Below are 16155 nucleotides of genomic sequence, written 5' to 3'. Positions count from 1 at the left end.
TTACGAGCCCCGCCCAATGGAAAGAAGGAAGCAAATCCGAGCGCTGCTTTAATGGTGCCTCAATTCGTTGTTCAGCAGCATCTGTACCCGTGTCACCACCGGCACAATCATGTACAGGCCCAGGTGCTGCTCCAGCGCCACAGCGATCTCCTCGCGCAGTTTTTTATCCAGCTCCCGGTTAACATTGCGCTTCTCGACCATCTCAACGATTGGCAACTGGAGCGGATAGTTGGCCGGACAGGTGAAGATCAGCTGCAGCGCAATGCCCTCGGTTTCGCCATCCAAGTAATTGCAGGTGCTCAGCGGCACCTTGAGGCGCAGTTGCGGGCTACGGCACAGCACCATATAGGGCAGTCCCAGGTAGTGCAGGGTTAACACCTCGTTACTCTGCAGATTTTTATTAAATCTGGCAACGCTCTCGAGTTTGTCTTTGCGCTCCGCTTCCTCACACTCAGACATTTTGTGCTAATTTCCTTTTATTTATTTTTGGATAATTTTGTACAATTTTTTCTGTTTTCTTTTTTATTTTTATTTTCCCGGAACTTGTTTGAAATGTGAAGCTAGGCTAGGGGAAAACCGCTAACAGGCAGAAAATACTTCACAAGTTCAAATTTGCACCAAAAAAAAAAAACTAGCTCAGCATAAAACTAAGCAACTTTGTTCGAAAAACTAATGGTATATCTGCACTTCGAATACCCTGCCTAAGTTTTAAAGTCACAATCGATAACAGCTCTTCAAAATTCATTAAATCTTATTAGCACATATTTTGTTCTGAGCAAATTTTGTATCAATAGGGCTGGTGTTGACCATTAAAGACATTTTAAATGAATATTTTTTAAGTTTTTAATTTATTTTGTGACTACACACTACAGACACATCTGATTGATGGCAGCATGCCAAGATAGTTGCCATTTCTTCTTTTGTGGCGTCCCCTTGGAAACGGAATTAGGCTGCTGGCTTGTCAGTAGATCCCTTAGGTGGTGCAGCGTAAGCATCAGCTGAGAGCGCCACTCCAAGTACGATCAGGCAAATTAGTGAGAGCTTCATGTTTATGCTTTGAATTTGGTTTTAAACTGTAAACGATTCCCAGCGAAGCTCGGCTTTTATAGCTGTAATTTCAAAGTGTGGCAAATGGAATTGGCAAAACATATTCAATATTCAACCATGCAGTTGTTACCAACTTTGGATCATTTGTCATGCCGTTGGATTATTACGTTTGTTAATAATGTTACCTGGTAATAATTCTAATTTGCATGCTACAAATCCGCATCTATTGCATAAGTGAAATCAAGTGACGCATTAATGTGTAATCCTTGCCTAAATTCAGCTCTGCGCTGCCGTATCCGTATTCAGCTAATTCAGAAATGTCGTTTTTTGAGAATTTTACCTATTTTCAGTCAAAGCATATCAATTGAAATAGTTTTCATCAGTTAAATTCCAAGTGTGTGTATATGTACTTTAGCCTGGTAGCACTGGAAATTATTCATGCCTAAAGTCCTGACGAGTTTTCAATAGAATATAGCTTAAGATTAATATAATTTCTTAAAATAGTATTTGCAAGTCAAGGCACAGGCAGGATAAAGTCAACAGGACTTCGGCTCAAGAGCACTTCAAATATATTTGTATATATACATATTTGGTTTGTTTGATTTGATTATCGTAGATTTGTGTGCCCCGCTTTCATTTCACTCGTTATGCAAATTAGCTGTGTGATTATCGCGCAAATTGGCAAACTCGAGAGCAAGAAACACCAGCAAACTCCGCAACCTTCAATTCCCATAGCCGCTGCCATCCTCAGTGGCCCAACCACTTTCTAGTTTTTGTTGTGGTGCGGCTCAGACGTGCGTGAGCTGCCCCGTGTTAGATCTTTGGCACGCATATGAGCTACATTCGTATTAGTGGTAAAATTTGCATTTTAAAGCAGTTTGTGCCACGTGAGATGCTTGTGTGTGCCCCGTGTGCCCTGCGTCTCAATTTTCACTTTGATTTCACGCACTGACGCGCCAGCAACTAATGAGACACATAGACACATAGAGAGAGAGAGAGAGAGACAGGGAGGGAGAAAGAATTGTAAACAGAAAACATTGCAGAAAAATTGCAGCCGCATTCAGTTATGAGTTGCAAAGATTCATCTTCATTCATGCGGGCTGTCAATCAAATTTCAATCAACTCTTTGGGTCTCAAGCTGCCCTCAATCTTGATTATTATGAGTGCCTGTCGAAGGGCGGACCAGCGGGCAGGGGCCACATTTGACACATTGCGCATACGTCACATGGGCGCAGGCTTCAAACTCACTCAAACATGTTGCGTTGCCGTTGCCCCTACAACTCCAACATCGAACTGCGAGCGGTGCTGGGTGGTGGGTAGGTGGTTTTGCAGTTGGAGTTTGCGTTGGCTGTCGCTCACTTCCGCTTGGAGCCGAGAGTTTTTCGTTGCCGTTCTCGGCTTTTGGTTTTGCTGTCGGCCTGACGTTTGCCGCCTGTTGGTTGGCTGGGCTTTGTAATACATGGGGCACCTACCCCTGCCGGCAACGCCCCGGAACGTGACCAAAATGAATTGTAGGCGTGCACCATGTCAGTCGGCGGAAGCGTGCCAAGAAATCCGCATTGCTGCAGTAACTGCCGCTCCTGCTGCTGCTGCAGTTCACCCAGCGGCCCAGCTGCAGCTGCGTTTAAGATGAATTCCGTCAATTTCAGTCGTTTTGTCTATTGACATTTGCCTGTTCGGATTTGGCATTCTGATTGGCCGTCGCTTAGGGACAACCTGGGTGCAGAATGCGGGCGGGCGGCACTGAGTTTCCTGGCTGGATAGCACTTCATAGCCATTTCTGGCTTTGTTTTAAGGACTTCTGTCGTGCCACAAAAGTTTGAAGCACTTGTTTACGATTTCAAGTGCATTTGTTGGGCCCGTCATAATTTCGAGCCTGCAATTGCTTCGATTTGCTCCTACCACTCCCTGCGGCAGCCAAAAGTTTTCCACTCAAGTCACTGACGCAAATCTCAGCTGTTAAGTTCTTCACTTTGGTTATGCTAATGAGGCAACTTTTGTCCTTGTTCGCACAGGTCCAATGCGCAAAAACGATTCCAAAAATTATCAGCTTGTATGTAGTTGGAGCATGGTCTTCTTGTACATCAAGTCCTTAAGTACACTCAAATGGCTTGAGCTTCTTTAAATTTTATGTAATTCTAAATAAAAGTAGCCTATTTCCCTTTGGAATAATTAGTAGATTGAACCTATACAATAGGCTTCTAGCCTATGAAGGAGACTTAATTTACTTTACCATATAAAATACTCTTGTAAATAATAAACTTTCATGAATGAACAACAAAAGAAAAAGGATCTACTGCCAGCTCTTCTTTAAAGGAAAGTTTCTTCACAATGGAAAGTTTACTGTAAAAAGTTGTTTACTTTGGTCGAGCAGTTTTTAATAAGTCTTTACACACGCCATATGCGAAACATTTCCGAAATAACCAAAACCTACCTATGTATGTACCTCATTACATAGGCACACCTATTGGTAAAAGCCTCAGCCATGTTCAACAAGCAAATCATATTTTCAGCCATATCTCGATAAGATATTATCTTCCATACAACATGTTATAAAAGCCGGAGCACACAGCCCAAGTTCTGTGAATCAGTTGGCAGACGTTGGAAACGTTTACCCAGCATGAAATACGCGACTCTATTACTGATCGGGCTGTTGTTGGCCACAGCTCTGCTCAGCGAGGCTCAGAAGCAGGCTGGCAAAACGAAAAACAAGTCCAAGTCGAAGAACAAGGAGAAGACAACAGTACCGCCACAGCTGGAGAGGCAGGCGCTTTTAAAGGCTGAGCCCTGCTCGGCGGCCAAGTGCAAGTTGCCCGAATGCCGTTGTTCGGATGCGATATTGCCAAGACCTAAATTCAAGGGCAAGGAGCATGAGATACCACAGGTAAGTTTATATATGTGATGAACTATTATTTTGGCTTTAGCCGGATATAAGCTAGGCTTAAAATATAATTATCATTATTATTATTTAATATTAATATTATTTATTTATTATAATTAATATAAGATAATTATCAATCTGAGGTATTATTTTATTTAGCCAACTATTCCATGATCCACACAATGTTGTGGAACAAATAAATATTTTTATATATATGTTTTTTAAACTTTCATCATTTTAATGGAACTTTTGAACTTTCAGTTCGTTACAATCACCTTTGATGATGCCGTAAATGCTGTGAACTATGCCCAATATGAGCTACTCTTCGATGGTCTGAGCAATCCCGATGGCTGTGCGGCAACGGGCACCTTCTTTCTATCGCACGAGTACACGGATTACGTGCGAGTGAATGCATTGTACAATGCGGGTCACGAGATTGCCCTGCACTCGGTGACCCATGGCGACGGCACTGATTATTGGCGCGATGCGGACGTTGAGACTATTGAACGTGAGTTCGGAGCCCAGCTGCAGATGCTGGAGACGTTCGCCAAGGTGAATGCGAAGCATGTTCAGGGCATCCGGCTGCCCTTCCTGCAGATTTCCGGTAACAACTCCTTTGAGGCAGTCAAGAATCTGGGCCTGACCTATGACAGCTCCTGGCCGACGCAACAGCACAAGGAACCGGCTATGTGGCCCTACACCTTGGACTACCTGTCCATACAGGACTGTCAGATCGGTCCATGTCCGGATGCTGCGTTGCCCGGCGTTTGGGTTAATCCCATGGTTACGTGGACGGACACTGAGGGCTACAGCTGCTCCATGATCGATGCCTGCGCCTATCCGCCCGCAGACGATGTGGATGCATTGTTCGAGTGGATGCTGGAGAACTTTAATCGCCACTACAAGGGCAATCGGGCGCCATTCGGCATGTATCTGCATGCAGCTTGGTTTGCACGGGGCCGCAACTACTTTGCTGCCTTCAAGAAGTACGTAAAGAGGCACAATCGAATTGCAGTTCTTCATTTGTATTTAATCAAATTCTACACAGATTCATGCATCATTTATCAACCTATCCGGATGTGTACATGACGGGCGTATCGCGCATGTTGGAGTATGTGAAAAAACCGGTGCTGGGTCAGCCCTTCAAGAGCTGCGAGAAGAAGCCCAACACCAGTTGCCAGCCGGTGCACTGCAATGTCCAGAAGGTATCCACGGGCGAGACGCGCTACATGAGCGTCTGCGACAAGTGCCCAATTGTCTATCCCTGGTTGGATAATCCATTGGGCCAGGATATGTAAATGTTGCACACCCAATAAACACAGCACGATATAATGAAGCTACCATGTTTTGTCTGGCCGCTGCCATGTGGCCATTTGGCCATTTGGCCCTTGTTACTCCCATGATCTAAGCCAATTTACATTTGCCGGCCGTGTCCTTAGTCCGAAAACGTCACTGATAAATGACTTGAAATTATGCTCCCGGCCGTGAGGCGCTTAATTAACTCATTCAGCGCAGCGTTCTCCAACTCCAAGGCAACCCCTTTGCCCCCTTCGCCCAGCCACGTACATGTCGAGACTTTGTCAATTTCGCTGGTGGCGGGCCTAAAGTGTGTAGCCATATTTTATGGCATGAATTAATACGCCACACACAACCCGCCCAGCGGACCAAGTGGTGCCTCGGCTGCTGTCAATGCAGCTGCTACCTGTAAATGACGGGGACGTGGACAAGGCGCCTGCACGTATCGGCACGTTGCTTGGACATGTGTCCGCCTGGGCGGACGTCGCGATGGTTGCATTTTTGGTTAATGGGCCTCTAACTAATGGCAGGCACTGTCTGCATATCACTCGAATGGGCCTTGTGGCATGGTCGGGCGATTGCGGTCAAAAATTATCTATGCCCAGATCCAACATAAATTAAGGCATCAACTGTGCTTCATGTCGCTAGAACAGTGGGCTATATCGATGATTATATATTGAAAATGAGATTCTAAGATACTGCCAAGTATCTTATTCTCACTTTAAATAAGACTTACAAAATACCAACAAAAAAAATGTCTATAACACTAGCTGAATGTAAATAAGGGAGAAAAGGTTTTTAAACTTGACCTATTCAGAAAACAGTCAGGGAAAAACTGACTTATCTTTTTGCAATTTTTAAGGGAAAAATATTGCAGAATAAATATGTATTAGCAAAAATATATACTTTCTTGTTTTTTATGGAGTCTGGGCTAAAGTTACCTCTTACGTCCTAAATGTTTTTAAATTTTAATTAAGTATATTTAAATAGTTAATCAAATCCAGATTTGTCAGTGTCATGAAATCGCTTCATAGTCAGAAGAACATAACGTATAAGAATATGTTGCTAATTTTTTTTTCGACTCTACTTATTCCAATTGGGTTTTGCGTATTAAGCCACACCAAGATTTCGCATTAATAATGTCTTAAACATTTTTAGATTAAGCATTTTTGCATAACAATAACAATTTAATTCACAAAACTTAATTCGATGAATATTTTATATTAATATTTGAATGCCAGCTTATTGTTCTGCATAGTTGCGGCATCTCTCACGCGCTTGTGACAATGTTTATTGGCCAGTACATAGCCCTGAGGGCAGCTGGCTTCCAGTATATTGTAGGGCTTCACCAGGACAGTGTCGTTGGGGCTCCATTTTGGTGATTCGAGCACCGGCACCGGCATACGGCTGGTTGCACTCAAACTGGGATTTGTGGTTGCAGCTTCAACAATTTCACTATCCGAGACGGCAAAGTGTTGGTAAAATGTCAGCAATAAAAACAAGTATATGACACCACAAAAATATCCTTGCAACATTTTTGCGTCGACTTTAATATTACTTTAAGTCTAGCAAACTTTTCTGGTAACTGTTCAAACTAAACTGAGTCTATGTCAATGGAATATTTTACTTTTTACCAAATTTTTGTTCCGAAATGTTGGCCAATTTCGAAAGCAGTTGCGGGCTTTTAAGGCACTCAGCTAAGAGCTCTTCAGACAATGAATAATTGTGGCTGTTCAAGGTTATTTTGCTTCAAAATAGATCAAAGATAAACTCATTCGCATTTGTGCACTTCTTGAGATATTCAAATTTGAGCTGTTCAAATAATGTACAAAAATTTCATAGAAATACACGGTTAAAAATTGTATGTGCAACATATTTTACAGACTTCAATCGAAACATTATGAAAATTGTAAATATCAGCTTACTTAAGATACAGTTATTACCAGAACTCTAACTGCAATTATACTTGAATATTAACTTTACCATCAAAAAACATCAATTGAAATAAATACAGAAATCGAGTCCAACTTTTGTAGCCCTGTAGATGACATGGACACAATCAGCGGCCAAAAGCAAAGCAGCGAAATTAAACTTTGCTTTTATGAAAATGAAGAAAACCCCGCAACAAATGCTACCGGAAATGAACAGAAATAACAAATATTTACAGATTACTTTTGCCAGAATGCCGCTGATTAACAAACGCATCCATTGTCCGCAACCAGAGACAAAAGGCAGCATCTTCTTTCTCTCATCAGCAGCCAACCTGCGTAGCTGCAGCAATCACCTGCTAAAACCTAGCTCATTTTCTCATAAAATATGCTTTCTATTGACTTTCACAATTTATTTTGCACAACACATGCACGCATTCAGATACATATTTTGCATACATTTAGCAGGCTTCTTTTTTTGTTTTGGAGGTTGTCGTAAATAAATGACTATACGACCCTGAAGTCGGGCAGAGCTTCCCTTAGCTGGTGTCTTGCATCAGCTGTCGGAGTGCCAAAGACGCATTATTTTAATGTATTTTTATAAACTTGCTACAATGGGCGCGACCAAAAAGGTTTTCTCAGCATTTAACCCTGAGTTGCCAGGCCTTCAAAAATTATTCCATTTAAAATGACATTTTTATGCTCCGCACATTTTTTTGCCTCTCCGCAAAAATTATTTTGCTGCTACTTATGAGGCTGCGATGTTCATGTTAAGAACCGAGGGTGGCTAGCTGACATTTGGGCGCAGGGGAGTGACAATAGAATTGTCAAAATTATTAGCCTAAATGGCTGACATTTGTTAAGAGTGGCTCAGGTTACTCCATAAAAAATGCACTAAAAGGGACGCCTCAACTTGGGACAATGGCGGAACATGAAATAGAAAAATTGCGAATAATTGCGCGAACGCTTAAGTTAGTATCTATCTGGATAAATGATAGTTTCTATGAAGATCACGTTCTTTTTAGTATTACACAACTTTCTAACATTTGCAGCTAAGCATATGGCCTCACTTATTTACAAATGAAATTAAAACTATAGCGAAACATAGGGGAATCATTGTATAACCATTTCAAATTAAATTTGAAACACGCCAGAATATCAGCTATAAAAGTGGAACCCCGCTTGAAATCTTTCATAGTTAGAAAAGAACTAAAAGGTGAAATATGAAGCCCACACTGATATTCTTGATCGTTCTTGGAGTGGCGGCCTCAGCTTATGCTGGTCAATCAGCATATGCAAATGATCCAGCACCACCCGCTGCGCAACCTGCTGCAAATGATCCAGCACCACCCGCGGCGCAACCTGCTGCAAATGATCCAGCACCACCCGCGGCGCAACCTTCTGCAAATGATCCAGCACCACCCGCGGCGCAACCTTCTGCAAATGATCCGGCACCACCCGCTGCAAAAGCTGCAGCGCCGCCAGCTGCAAACGATCCAGCAGCATATTCTGCAGATGATCCATTGCAACAAGCTGCATATGATCAAGCACCACTAATTTCATATGATCCAGCACCACCCGCTGCAGCGCAACCTTCTGCCAATGATCCAGCACCACCCGCTGCAGCGCAACCTTCTGCAAATGATCCAGCACCACATTCTCAATATGATCCATTGCTGTGAGAAGGCCGTCTCTGATTGTGAAAAGAACAGCCATCGAAGCGTTTTCCCGTAGTCACCTCAGATTCTGTCAAATATAGTTTACCAATAACATATGTTATCCTTAACGAATATACTTGCATCAACGGTATTGGTTGATGGGTTATGCCTTAACTTTAAAGCCGGTGTGCTACAATTTTTATTTGGGTACATGGGACTATTTGTAGCAAATAACTAAAAACACTTTAATTGTATATAAAGTGTATTGTTCGTGTAGTTTCTGATTATTCTGCAAATGGGTACCCAATATTCACGCTTGCCATCAGTTTCATAATGAAAACAAAAACTAAATAATAAGTTGCAAATTCGTATCTTCTATAGTTTCCGAGATCAACGTATTTAGATTCGCTTTTACCCATTTTCAATGTGTAAGTGTATAGTGAAAAAATAGCAACTCAATTTTCTTCTTACAAATCTATGCTTTTGTCAGATTTTAGTTGTAAGGCTTCAATTGGTATCGCGTTTGTAATAGCTGAGTAATCAGTAATCATCACTAATTAACAATTGCGAATACAAAACCGTTAAATGAATTTAAAGGATCATATTGGCGTTCAGGTAAATCAGAAACACTAAAATACTATAAAATCAGACTGTTTCTTGAATAGCTACATAGAGTTAAAAGAAAAATGAATTGTGAAACCCTCACTATGACTATTTACAGCGACTGACTAATTTTTAAAATAAAAATCACACATACGTCCTGTATTTTAACAATTCTATGAAAACATTTCCTTTCAACATATAAGGAATTTGATTTATGCCTATCTAAGTCCTTAGGAGATCAGCTTTCAACTAACCTACTGAATGTACCAAGCCCAACTGTCTTAAGAGGTGGCCCGAGAAATGTTGCTCAGAAAAGGCTCAACTCTAATCCGGCAGGCCCCAGTTATAGTATGGAAGGATTTTTATTAATGTAATACATACAACTTTTAGTTACTCCCGACTCGACTCGAGCCCGCATCCTATGAATTCCGTCGCCTTTACGCCTCGAACAATTATCTATAAAACTTCCATAATAATAATGTCAATATATAATATAAAAAGCATTATTATTGTAAAATTTTTGTTGATCTTTCGAAGATTTGTGTTCTGTTAATGCCAAACCTGACTAATTAAAATTAATTGATATCTATTCATATGACGCGTGCAGTTTTCAGATTCTCAAGCGAGTGAGACAATCGTCGGGCACTCTCATTATGCATGCAATTATACAAGTTTGTGTTTCATGTATTTCCTTATCGCCAGAGACAGCTGACAAAATAACTGGCGACTATCGACTGTGCAACTGGGCAGCTCCGGACTTGTCTTGAAGTCTTGAAGCTCTCTCTCTCTCTTTCAGTTGTTAGTCTTGAATGCGAATTCGGGTAGAGTAAACGTGTTTTAACGTGATGGCAATTAAATTGATGCCCGTATTACCCTTCGTACTGTACATATTGCTGCTGTTGGTGCACATCTCATTGTCACACCAGCTGCACGATATTTACACTTCCTATGCAGCAGATGCCCAACAGTTGACAATGGAGAAGCGCAATCAGAGCGAGAAGTTGAGTCCAGTGGAAGGCTCTTCACCACTAAGGAATGAGACAAGTCAAAAGCCTATAAGTGAGAGATCGAGTGAGCGACCAATTGGGAAGCCCTCCAATGAGATAAATGAGAATTCCACTGAACAGGCCGCGATGAAAGAGAAAGAAGAAACAACTGAACAGACCAAGGAGAAGATGAAAGAGCGCCCAGAAAAAGACGATCTCTTAAAGAAAGATCCAAAGATTGCCGAAATTGGACCGCGCATCACACTCGACACGCTGCCCGTGTGCGGGGATGGCTTTAAACTATTTGGAGCTCATTGTCGCAAGGAGGCTTAAAAAGCCGTCAATAAATGAAAAATGTGATAAGTTCGACTTTTGATGGGAAGTTCACTTTTGGGGGCTGTACGTAAACAAACAGTGCGCACTGTAGAGCTTTAACAAATAGACTCTTGTTTACACTTCAATGAGTAACACGGGCCGCTTCAAAACAAGAGCTTTCGCTTCCAGTTTCCAGTTTGGAATAGTGAAGCGAGCCAGCTTCGTTTTTTATTCTGCTATTATTATTTTATTTTATTTTTTTTTGAGTATCTTTGTTATTGTTTAATTTTACTCTCTGTATTGTATTATTTGCTAAACAAGCTAATGACAATCGATTCTTATCGCAATTGTCTGTCTCTGCGGCCTTTTTTACTCCCACAGTCTTTCTGGAGATCTTCATCAACGTTTCGTGTGTCAGTCTCGAAAGCTCCGTGGAAGCGGCCAAACGCGTTTTTTCTTCTTCCTACGATCGCTCTCCCAGCGGCCACAGCCGATAAACAGCTAAACAATGCACTTGAAAGCCGTTCACACACTACTCTTGGCCATTGTGGCCTGGCAGATCTGCGGCATGGAGCTGCGTCTGTGCGACGATCGCATAGTGTTTCCAGATGACAACAACGAACCAACACTCTATAACCTGAGCAGCAGCAACATCAGCAACATTAGCAGCAGCAGCAGCAACACAAACAGCAACAGCAACAACACCAACATCAGCTACAACAACAGCAGCAGCAACATTGATTTGAGCAACACCAACATCAGCAGCAGCATCATTAGCAGCACAAACATTAGCAACATTAGCAGCAGCAGCAACAACATTGAATTAAGCAACCTCAACCTCAACAGCAGCAATATCACCAGCACCACGGGGTCACCCTTGGGTAACGGCACTTTGGAGGAGCTGCATCTGTCGAACAGCAGCGCAAGCACAACGGAGCTGCCCTCGCTGGACAATCGCATTCTGGTGGACACTTTGCCAGTGTGTCCTCCAGGCCAGAGTCTGCGAGCGGGACGTTGTCGCAAATCTGCTTAAAACGAATAAAAGACTAAAAAAAAATCAAAAATAATAATTTACATACATATGTGTATTTAATGTTAAAGTGAGTGTATGTATGTGAGCGTTTAATTGCTTTGTATTTGTTGTTTTTAATTTGAGTTTTTTAATTACCAAAACTAAGGCTGTTTTCCCAACCAGACCGACTATTTAATATACTTACTTTTAAGATACTTTCATAATACCTTAACGAGCAGCTGATTGAGTATTAAATATGTTTGTTGTTAAACAAAATTTTTGAGTTAAATATTTTATGTTCATTCTCAAGCACTTTGTAAAAATTATGTATATGTAAATATAAAATATATTTCGCTACTTAAAAGAAAAAATGTCCACTAAAAGGTTCAGGCATACCCATAAGTATTAATCTAAATTATTGTATTTCAAATATTTTATTCAGTTCATAAATGTATTACAACATGTATAATAAGATATTAAATTTGCTTGAAAACAAGGCACAGCTGACTTCAAATATTGTAAAACTGAAACAAAGTTATCTGAATAACTCATCTGGCATAAAGACAATGATATCATTTCTACAATGTGCTGTTCACCAAGTTGAAATGCCCACAGCAAGTGTATGAAAAAAAAAATCCCCGCAAATTGTAGTGTAATAATTATCTTTTCCGAGTGTCTGACATTTTTGCAAACAAAAATTCGAGAGGCAGTGGGGGCAAGAGTTTTGGCCAGAGAAACTAGCAAAATGTCTCTATGAAACAAGCTATGTGGCTTTCACAAGCAAAGTCTCACACATAAAATTAAAATAGTTGGCGAGTCATCAATCAATATAATAGAAAATTACACGGTCCTGTGCATCTCTTCACTAACTTGTATTATTTGTAGATAGAAAAACATTTGTTTTCGCAGCTCAGTTATTTGCAATGTAAACTTGTCATAAATACTATTTATGAGCTCTTATTAATGAGAAGCCAATTCTCTAAATCGTATAAGAGCTATTCCAACGGGCTTATCATGTCAGATTTAAGCTTAATTGAAAACAATATTCTAGGTACTTATTCAAAATCTCTACGAGATGGTCTCAGTCTCAATTTAGCACGCGGCAACGCCAGAAGCTCGACTAGAACTTGGACGCACAGATGATTCCTAACCTCGGACTCTTATCGCTGGGGCTGTTGCTGATAGCCCTGCTTAATGCGCAGCTAATGCAGGCCCAGCCAGAACATCGATTACATGGGGATCAGTCGCATAATGGTGACGGCTGGGGCTATTCACAGCCTCAAAGGTGCGTGAACTAACTGAAATTGTTACAATTTTACTGCTTTTACTAGCTCTGCATCACATTAGATCTTATGGGCAACACGAACATAGGCACCATCATGGACATGGACATGCGCACGGACATAACCACAATCAGTACTACGATCGATATCCAGGCAGCTTCCCGGGTGCTGCGCAGTTCGAGCACGGTCAGGGTCCCAACTTTGCTAGAGGCTTCTATGGGGGAGGACAGCCCAGAGGTGGATATGCTGGGCAACCAGGCGCAGGGCCTGGAAGCCCGACACCTGGCGTAGATTACGCTGCTCAGGCAGGCAGTGGTTCTGGACCTGGACCCGATTTCGGCTACCAGCAACCGGAAGCTGGATACGGAAGAGAAGGTCAAAGGGTTGATGCAGGATATGAAGGTCAGTCAGGCGCTGGTTTCGTTGGTCAACCCAGGGCGGGTTACGGGGGGAGCAATCGGCATTTCCAGCCGCGTCCAGGCCAACCCCAACAGCCAAATCAACCAGCGTATGAAAGCGAGCAGAGAGGGCAACCCATTCAGCCACGACCTCAAACAGGCGACCAAGGCACGTTGGACTTTAACTACCAACAACCGGGCTATGCAGGAAGACCCTTGCAGCCACGCCCAGGAGTGGCGGAAAACGATCAGTTTCAACCATCTGGCAACCCCATTCAGCCGCGTCCGCAGCAGGGCGGGCACGACAAACCTGAATTCGACTACCAACAACCTGGCGGCTCCGGAAATCCCTTGCAGCCACTCCCCGGCAACGGACCATCTGGCAGGCCAATTCAACCGCGACCCACAGATTCCCTAAATGTTCAGCCCTCTCACGATGCAGCCAATTTCAATCCTATTCAACCACTTCCAGGACAAGTTCAACAGCCACAACCGACCCACAGGTCTAATGCAGGAGATCAGCATCCCGGAGATCAGTCAGTTGGCACCACCTTGCAGCCTCGACCCAGATCTGATGGTGCCTTGTCCGAACCCGAGACTAATCTACAAAGCACAGTCGATGACAATATTGCGTCCCTTTTCAATACGAATAATTTTTTGACACCCACACTGATCGAAGACAAGGGGTTGCACGGATCTAGGGACCCAAAGTCACAAGCTGAAATTAATCAACCGGAATCCATTGCAGGGCGCAACCTATTTGAAACAATGCCGCAGTGCCCCGAAGGAACAGAGGTGCGCGGCGGACGCTGTCGCCAGAAGGCCTAGAAATAAGTAAAGGCTTGAACAGAAACATCGCAACTTAGTTAATCGGCTTAACAATCTGACAATCTGATGCCTCAGTGGAAACAAAATTGTATTAAATATTTAATAAACAATCATTTGAAAGCGATTAAATTTAGTTTCCCATATCTGATACATAAATATGAAATTGGATATACATATATTTCTGCTATAGCGTGCGACTCACTAAACACGCACATTTTTTCCGGGTATGCGACGAAGTTGAAAAACAAACTAGTCCGTGACAGTTGATAACCCATTCAGTATTATATTATATGGGGTCGGGAAAGTTCATTCAAAATGCTTGCAAATTCTAAATAGTAATCATTTGATTACTTGATACTTTATAGGTACCTAATCTGGTATACAAATTATAAGAGGCATATGCGACTAGCTCGAGAGCAACAATTGCTTTGCATGGATCCATATGCATCATTATTATCAACCCGTACAGTTGGATGCAAACGACTTACGGTTCGACTCAGACTACTTTGGTTTTAGGTATCGAGTTGAGTCACAACCAGACGAGACACATAAACAGACATGGAACATCTGTGAACGTCGAACAAAATGTGGGTCAAAGATTGTGTGGGCACAGTTTTCAATTTCTTTCGATCGGCTTTATCAACGTACCCTATGAAAACTCCTCTTGGATGCGAGTCAAAAGTTCGATGAACGCACGTTTATTTATTCTCTTCAAGTAAATTAAAGCTGGGAACTATTAACAATCGCAAAGGTCAGTTGTCAAGAAATGAGGGTTACTTCTTGAGTATACTGGCTAATTTTCCAGAATACTTTATACGTATGACATAGGCATGACAAAAATGAAATTCAACTCAGGAGAAGAACAAGCCAGAGGGTAAGACTGCAGGTCATGCTAATGGGAACTTTGGGAACAATCGATATACACAGACTCAGTCAATAAATTGTCCCTGTGAATTATCACCGCATGTTTTCGCTCTCCAAGGAATGGACAGCCGACTTGAGCATTAATCAACACATTAAAATTATATAGATTATTCATAGTCGCATAATCAGACAGTTGTTAATATCTGATATCTGAAGCAAGAAATCCGATATATTATCAGTTTTAGCGAATGAGTCACATTTGACTATTCAGATAAATATATAAAGAACATAGTTTTCCTAATGACACAGACACAGTGGACTGAAAATCTAGTAATATGTTTTCCTCGAATGGCATTAATATTTGAACTAGATACTAGTCATGCAATTGATTTACGTTAAACGATACATCTGATACTTTGTCTATCCTGATCCACCCATTTTCCCCATTAAAAGCAGTATCAAATGCGTCATTGAACTAACGTTACAAGTAAAAAACAGTACCCTGAACTGTGACATCACAGCCTAAGGGGCCGATAAATAAAACAACAGCTAGAACAGCCTATGGAATGCCGACGAGTCAATACACTATAGATATACAAATTTGATCTTTGTCTGTGTTAAGAAGTTTTTACCCTGAACTTGGACAGCCACGCCCGTTTATGGAAAAAGGCAATCAAAAGTGATATTAAACATTCATTAAAAAAAAAAAATGACTGCTTTGTAAAATATGCTTCAATACTGAGAGATGTACACTTGATGTAGCAAGCAGTGTGATAAAGTCAATATACCCTTTGTTAGGCTATTAAATAAGATATGTTAGTGTCGACCATCCCGGGTGGGAATACTTGCGCTCAGAGCGCAAGCTACGTAGTTTGCTGATAGTAATCCCAGCGGTATCGAAACAAGTCAGCTATTCCGTCCACTGGGAGGTGAAGCACCAACGCTTAGTTGTTGTCTATATAAAAGGGGTTACGCACTTGGTCAACGTATTTAGTTGCTGCAGTCGAGTCGCGCTGGCTAGTGCCCCATATTTGTTCGAGATGAAGCTAATATCTA

General features: G+C 41.8%; 4 protein-coding genes across 4 annotated transcripts; 3 read left to right on the top strand and 1 right to left on the bottom strand.

Moving 5' to 3' along the window:
• Positions 1 to 35: 35 nt before the first annotated feature.
• LOC6625829 (uncharacterized) lies at positions 36 to 1086 on the bottom strand. Its single transcript, XM_002049467.4, has one exon. The coding sequence runs from the start codon at positions 457 to 459 to the stop codon at positions 49 to 51; it is 411 nt and encodes a 136-aa protein (XP_002049503.1). The 5' UTR covers positions 460 to 1086; the 3' UTR covers positions 36 to 48.
• Positions 1087 to 3337: 2251 nt separating this feature from the next.
• Cda9 (Chitin deacetylase-like 9) lies at positions 3338 to 5282 on the top strand. Its single transcript, XM_032437087.2, has 3 exons — positions 3338 to 3931; positions 4190 to 4914; positions 4977 to 5282. The coding sequence occupies exons 1-3, from the start codon at positions 3668 to 3670 to the stop codon at positions 5224 to 5226; spliced, it is 1239 nt and encodes a 412-aa protein (XP_032292978.1). The 5' UTR covers positions 3338 to 3667; the 3' UTR covers positions 5227 to 5282.
• A 4929-nt stretch (positions 5283 to 10211) lies between these two features.
• On the top strand, positions 10212 to 10762 carry LOC6625832 (uncharacterized). Its single transcript, XM_002049470.4, has one exon. The coding sequence runs from the start codon at positions 10259 to 10261 to the stop codon at positions 10730 to 10732; it is 474 nt and encodes a 157-aa protein (XP_002049506.2). The 5' UTR covers positions 10212 to 10258; the 3' UTR covers positions 10733 to 10762.
• Positions 10763 to 12818: 2056 nt separating this feature from the next.
• Gbp2 (Growth-blocking peptide 2) lies at positions 12819 to 14364 on the top strand. The gene is made up of 2 exons (XM_002049472.4): positions 12819 to 13011; positions 13074 to 14364. Exons 1-2 carry the CDS (start codon positions 12866 to 12868, stop codon positions 14233 to 14235), a joined length of 1308 nt encoding a protein of 435 aa, XP_002049508.2. The 5' UTR covers positions 12819 to 12865; the 3' UTR covers positions 14236 to 14364.
• Positions 14365 to 16155: the final 1791 nt, after the last annotated feature.

Source organism: Drosophila virilis, chromosome 5, assembly GCF_030788295.1.
Source record: "Drosophila virilis strain 15010-1051.87 chromosome 5, Dvir_AGI_RSII-ME, whole genome shotgun sequence".
Taxonomy (NCBI): Eukaryota; Metazoa; Arthropoda; class Insecta; order Diptera; family Drosophilidae; genus Drosophila; species Drosophila virilis.
This window is presented reverse-complemented; position numbering and strand designations above follow the sequence as displayed.

Bases quoted from the DNA above. Each gene is read 5' to 3' on its own strand.
- Gbp2 (XM_002049472.4), top strand. From the start codon at position 12,866: ATGATTCCTAACCTCGGACTCTTATCGCTGGGGCTGTTGCTGATAGCC. The intron at 13,012-13,073 runs GTGCGTGAACTA...GCATCACATTAG, and splicing joins GGCTATTCACAGCCTCAAAG to ATCTTATGGGCAACACGAAC.
- LOC6625829 (XM_002049467.4), bottom strand. From the start codon at position 459: ATGTCTGAGTGTGAGGAAGCGGAGCGCAAAGACAAACTCGAGAGCGTT.
- Cda9 (XM_032437087.2), top strand. From the start codon at position 3,668: ATGAAATACGCGACTCTATTACTGATCGGGCTGTTGTTGGCCACAGCT. The intron at 3,932-4,189 runs GTAAGTTTATAT...TTGAACTTTCAG, and splicing joins AGGAGCATGAGATACCACAG to TTCGTTACAATCACCTTTGA. The intron at 4,915-4,976 runs GTACGTAAAGAG...AATTCTACACAG, and splicing joins TACTTTGCTGCCTTCAAGAA to ATTCATGCATCATTTATCAA.
- LOC6625832 (XM_002049470.4), top strand. From the start codon at position 10,259: ATGGCAATTAAATTGATGCCCGTATTACCCTTCGTACTGTACATATTG.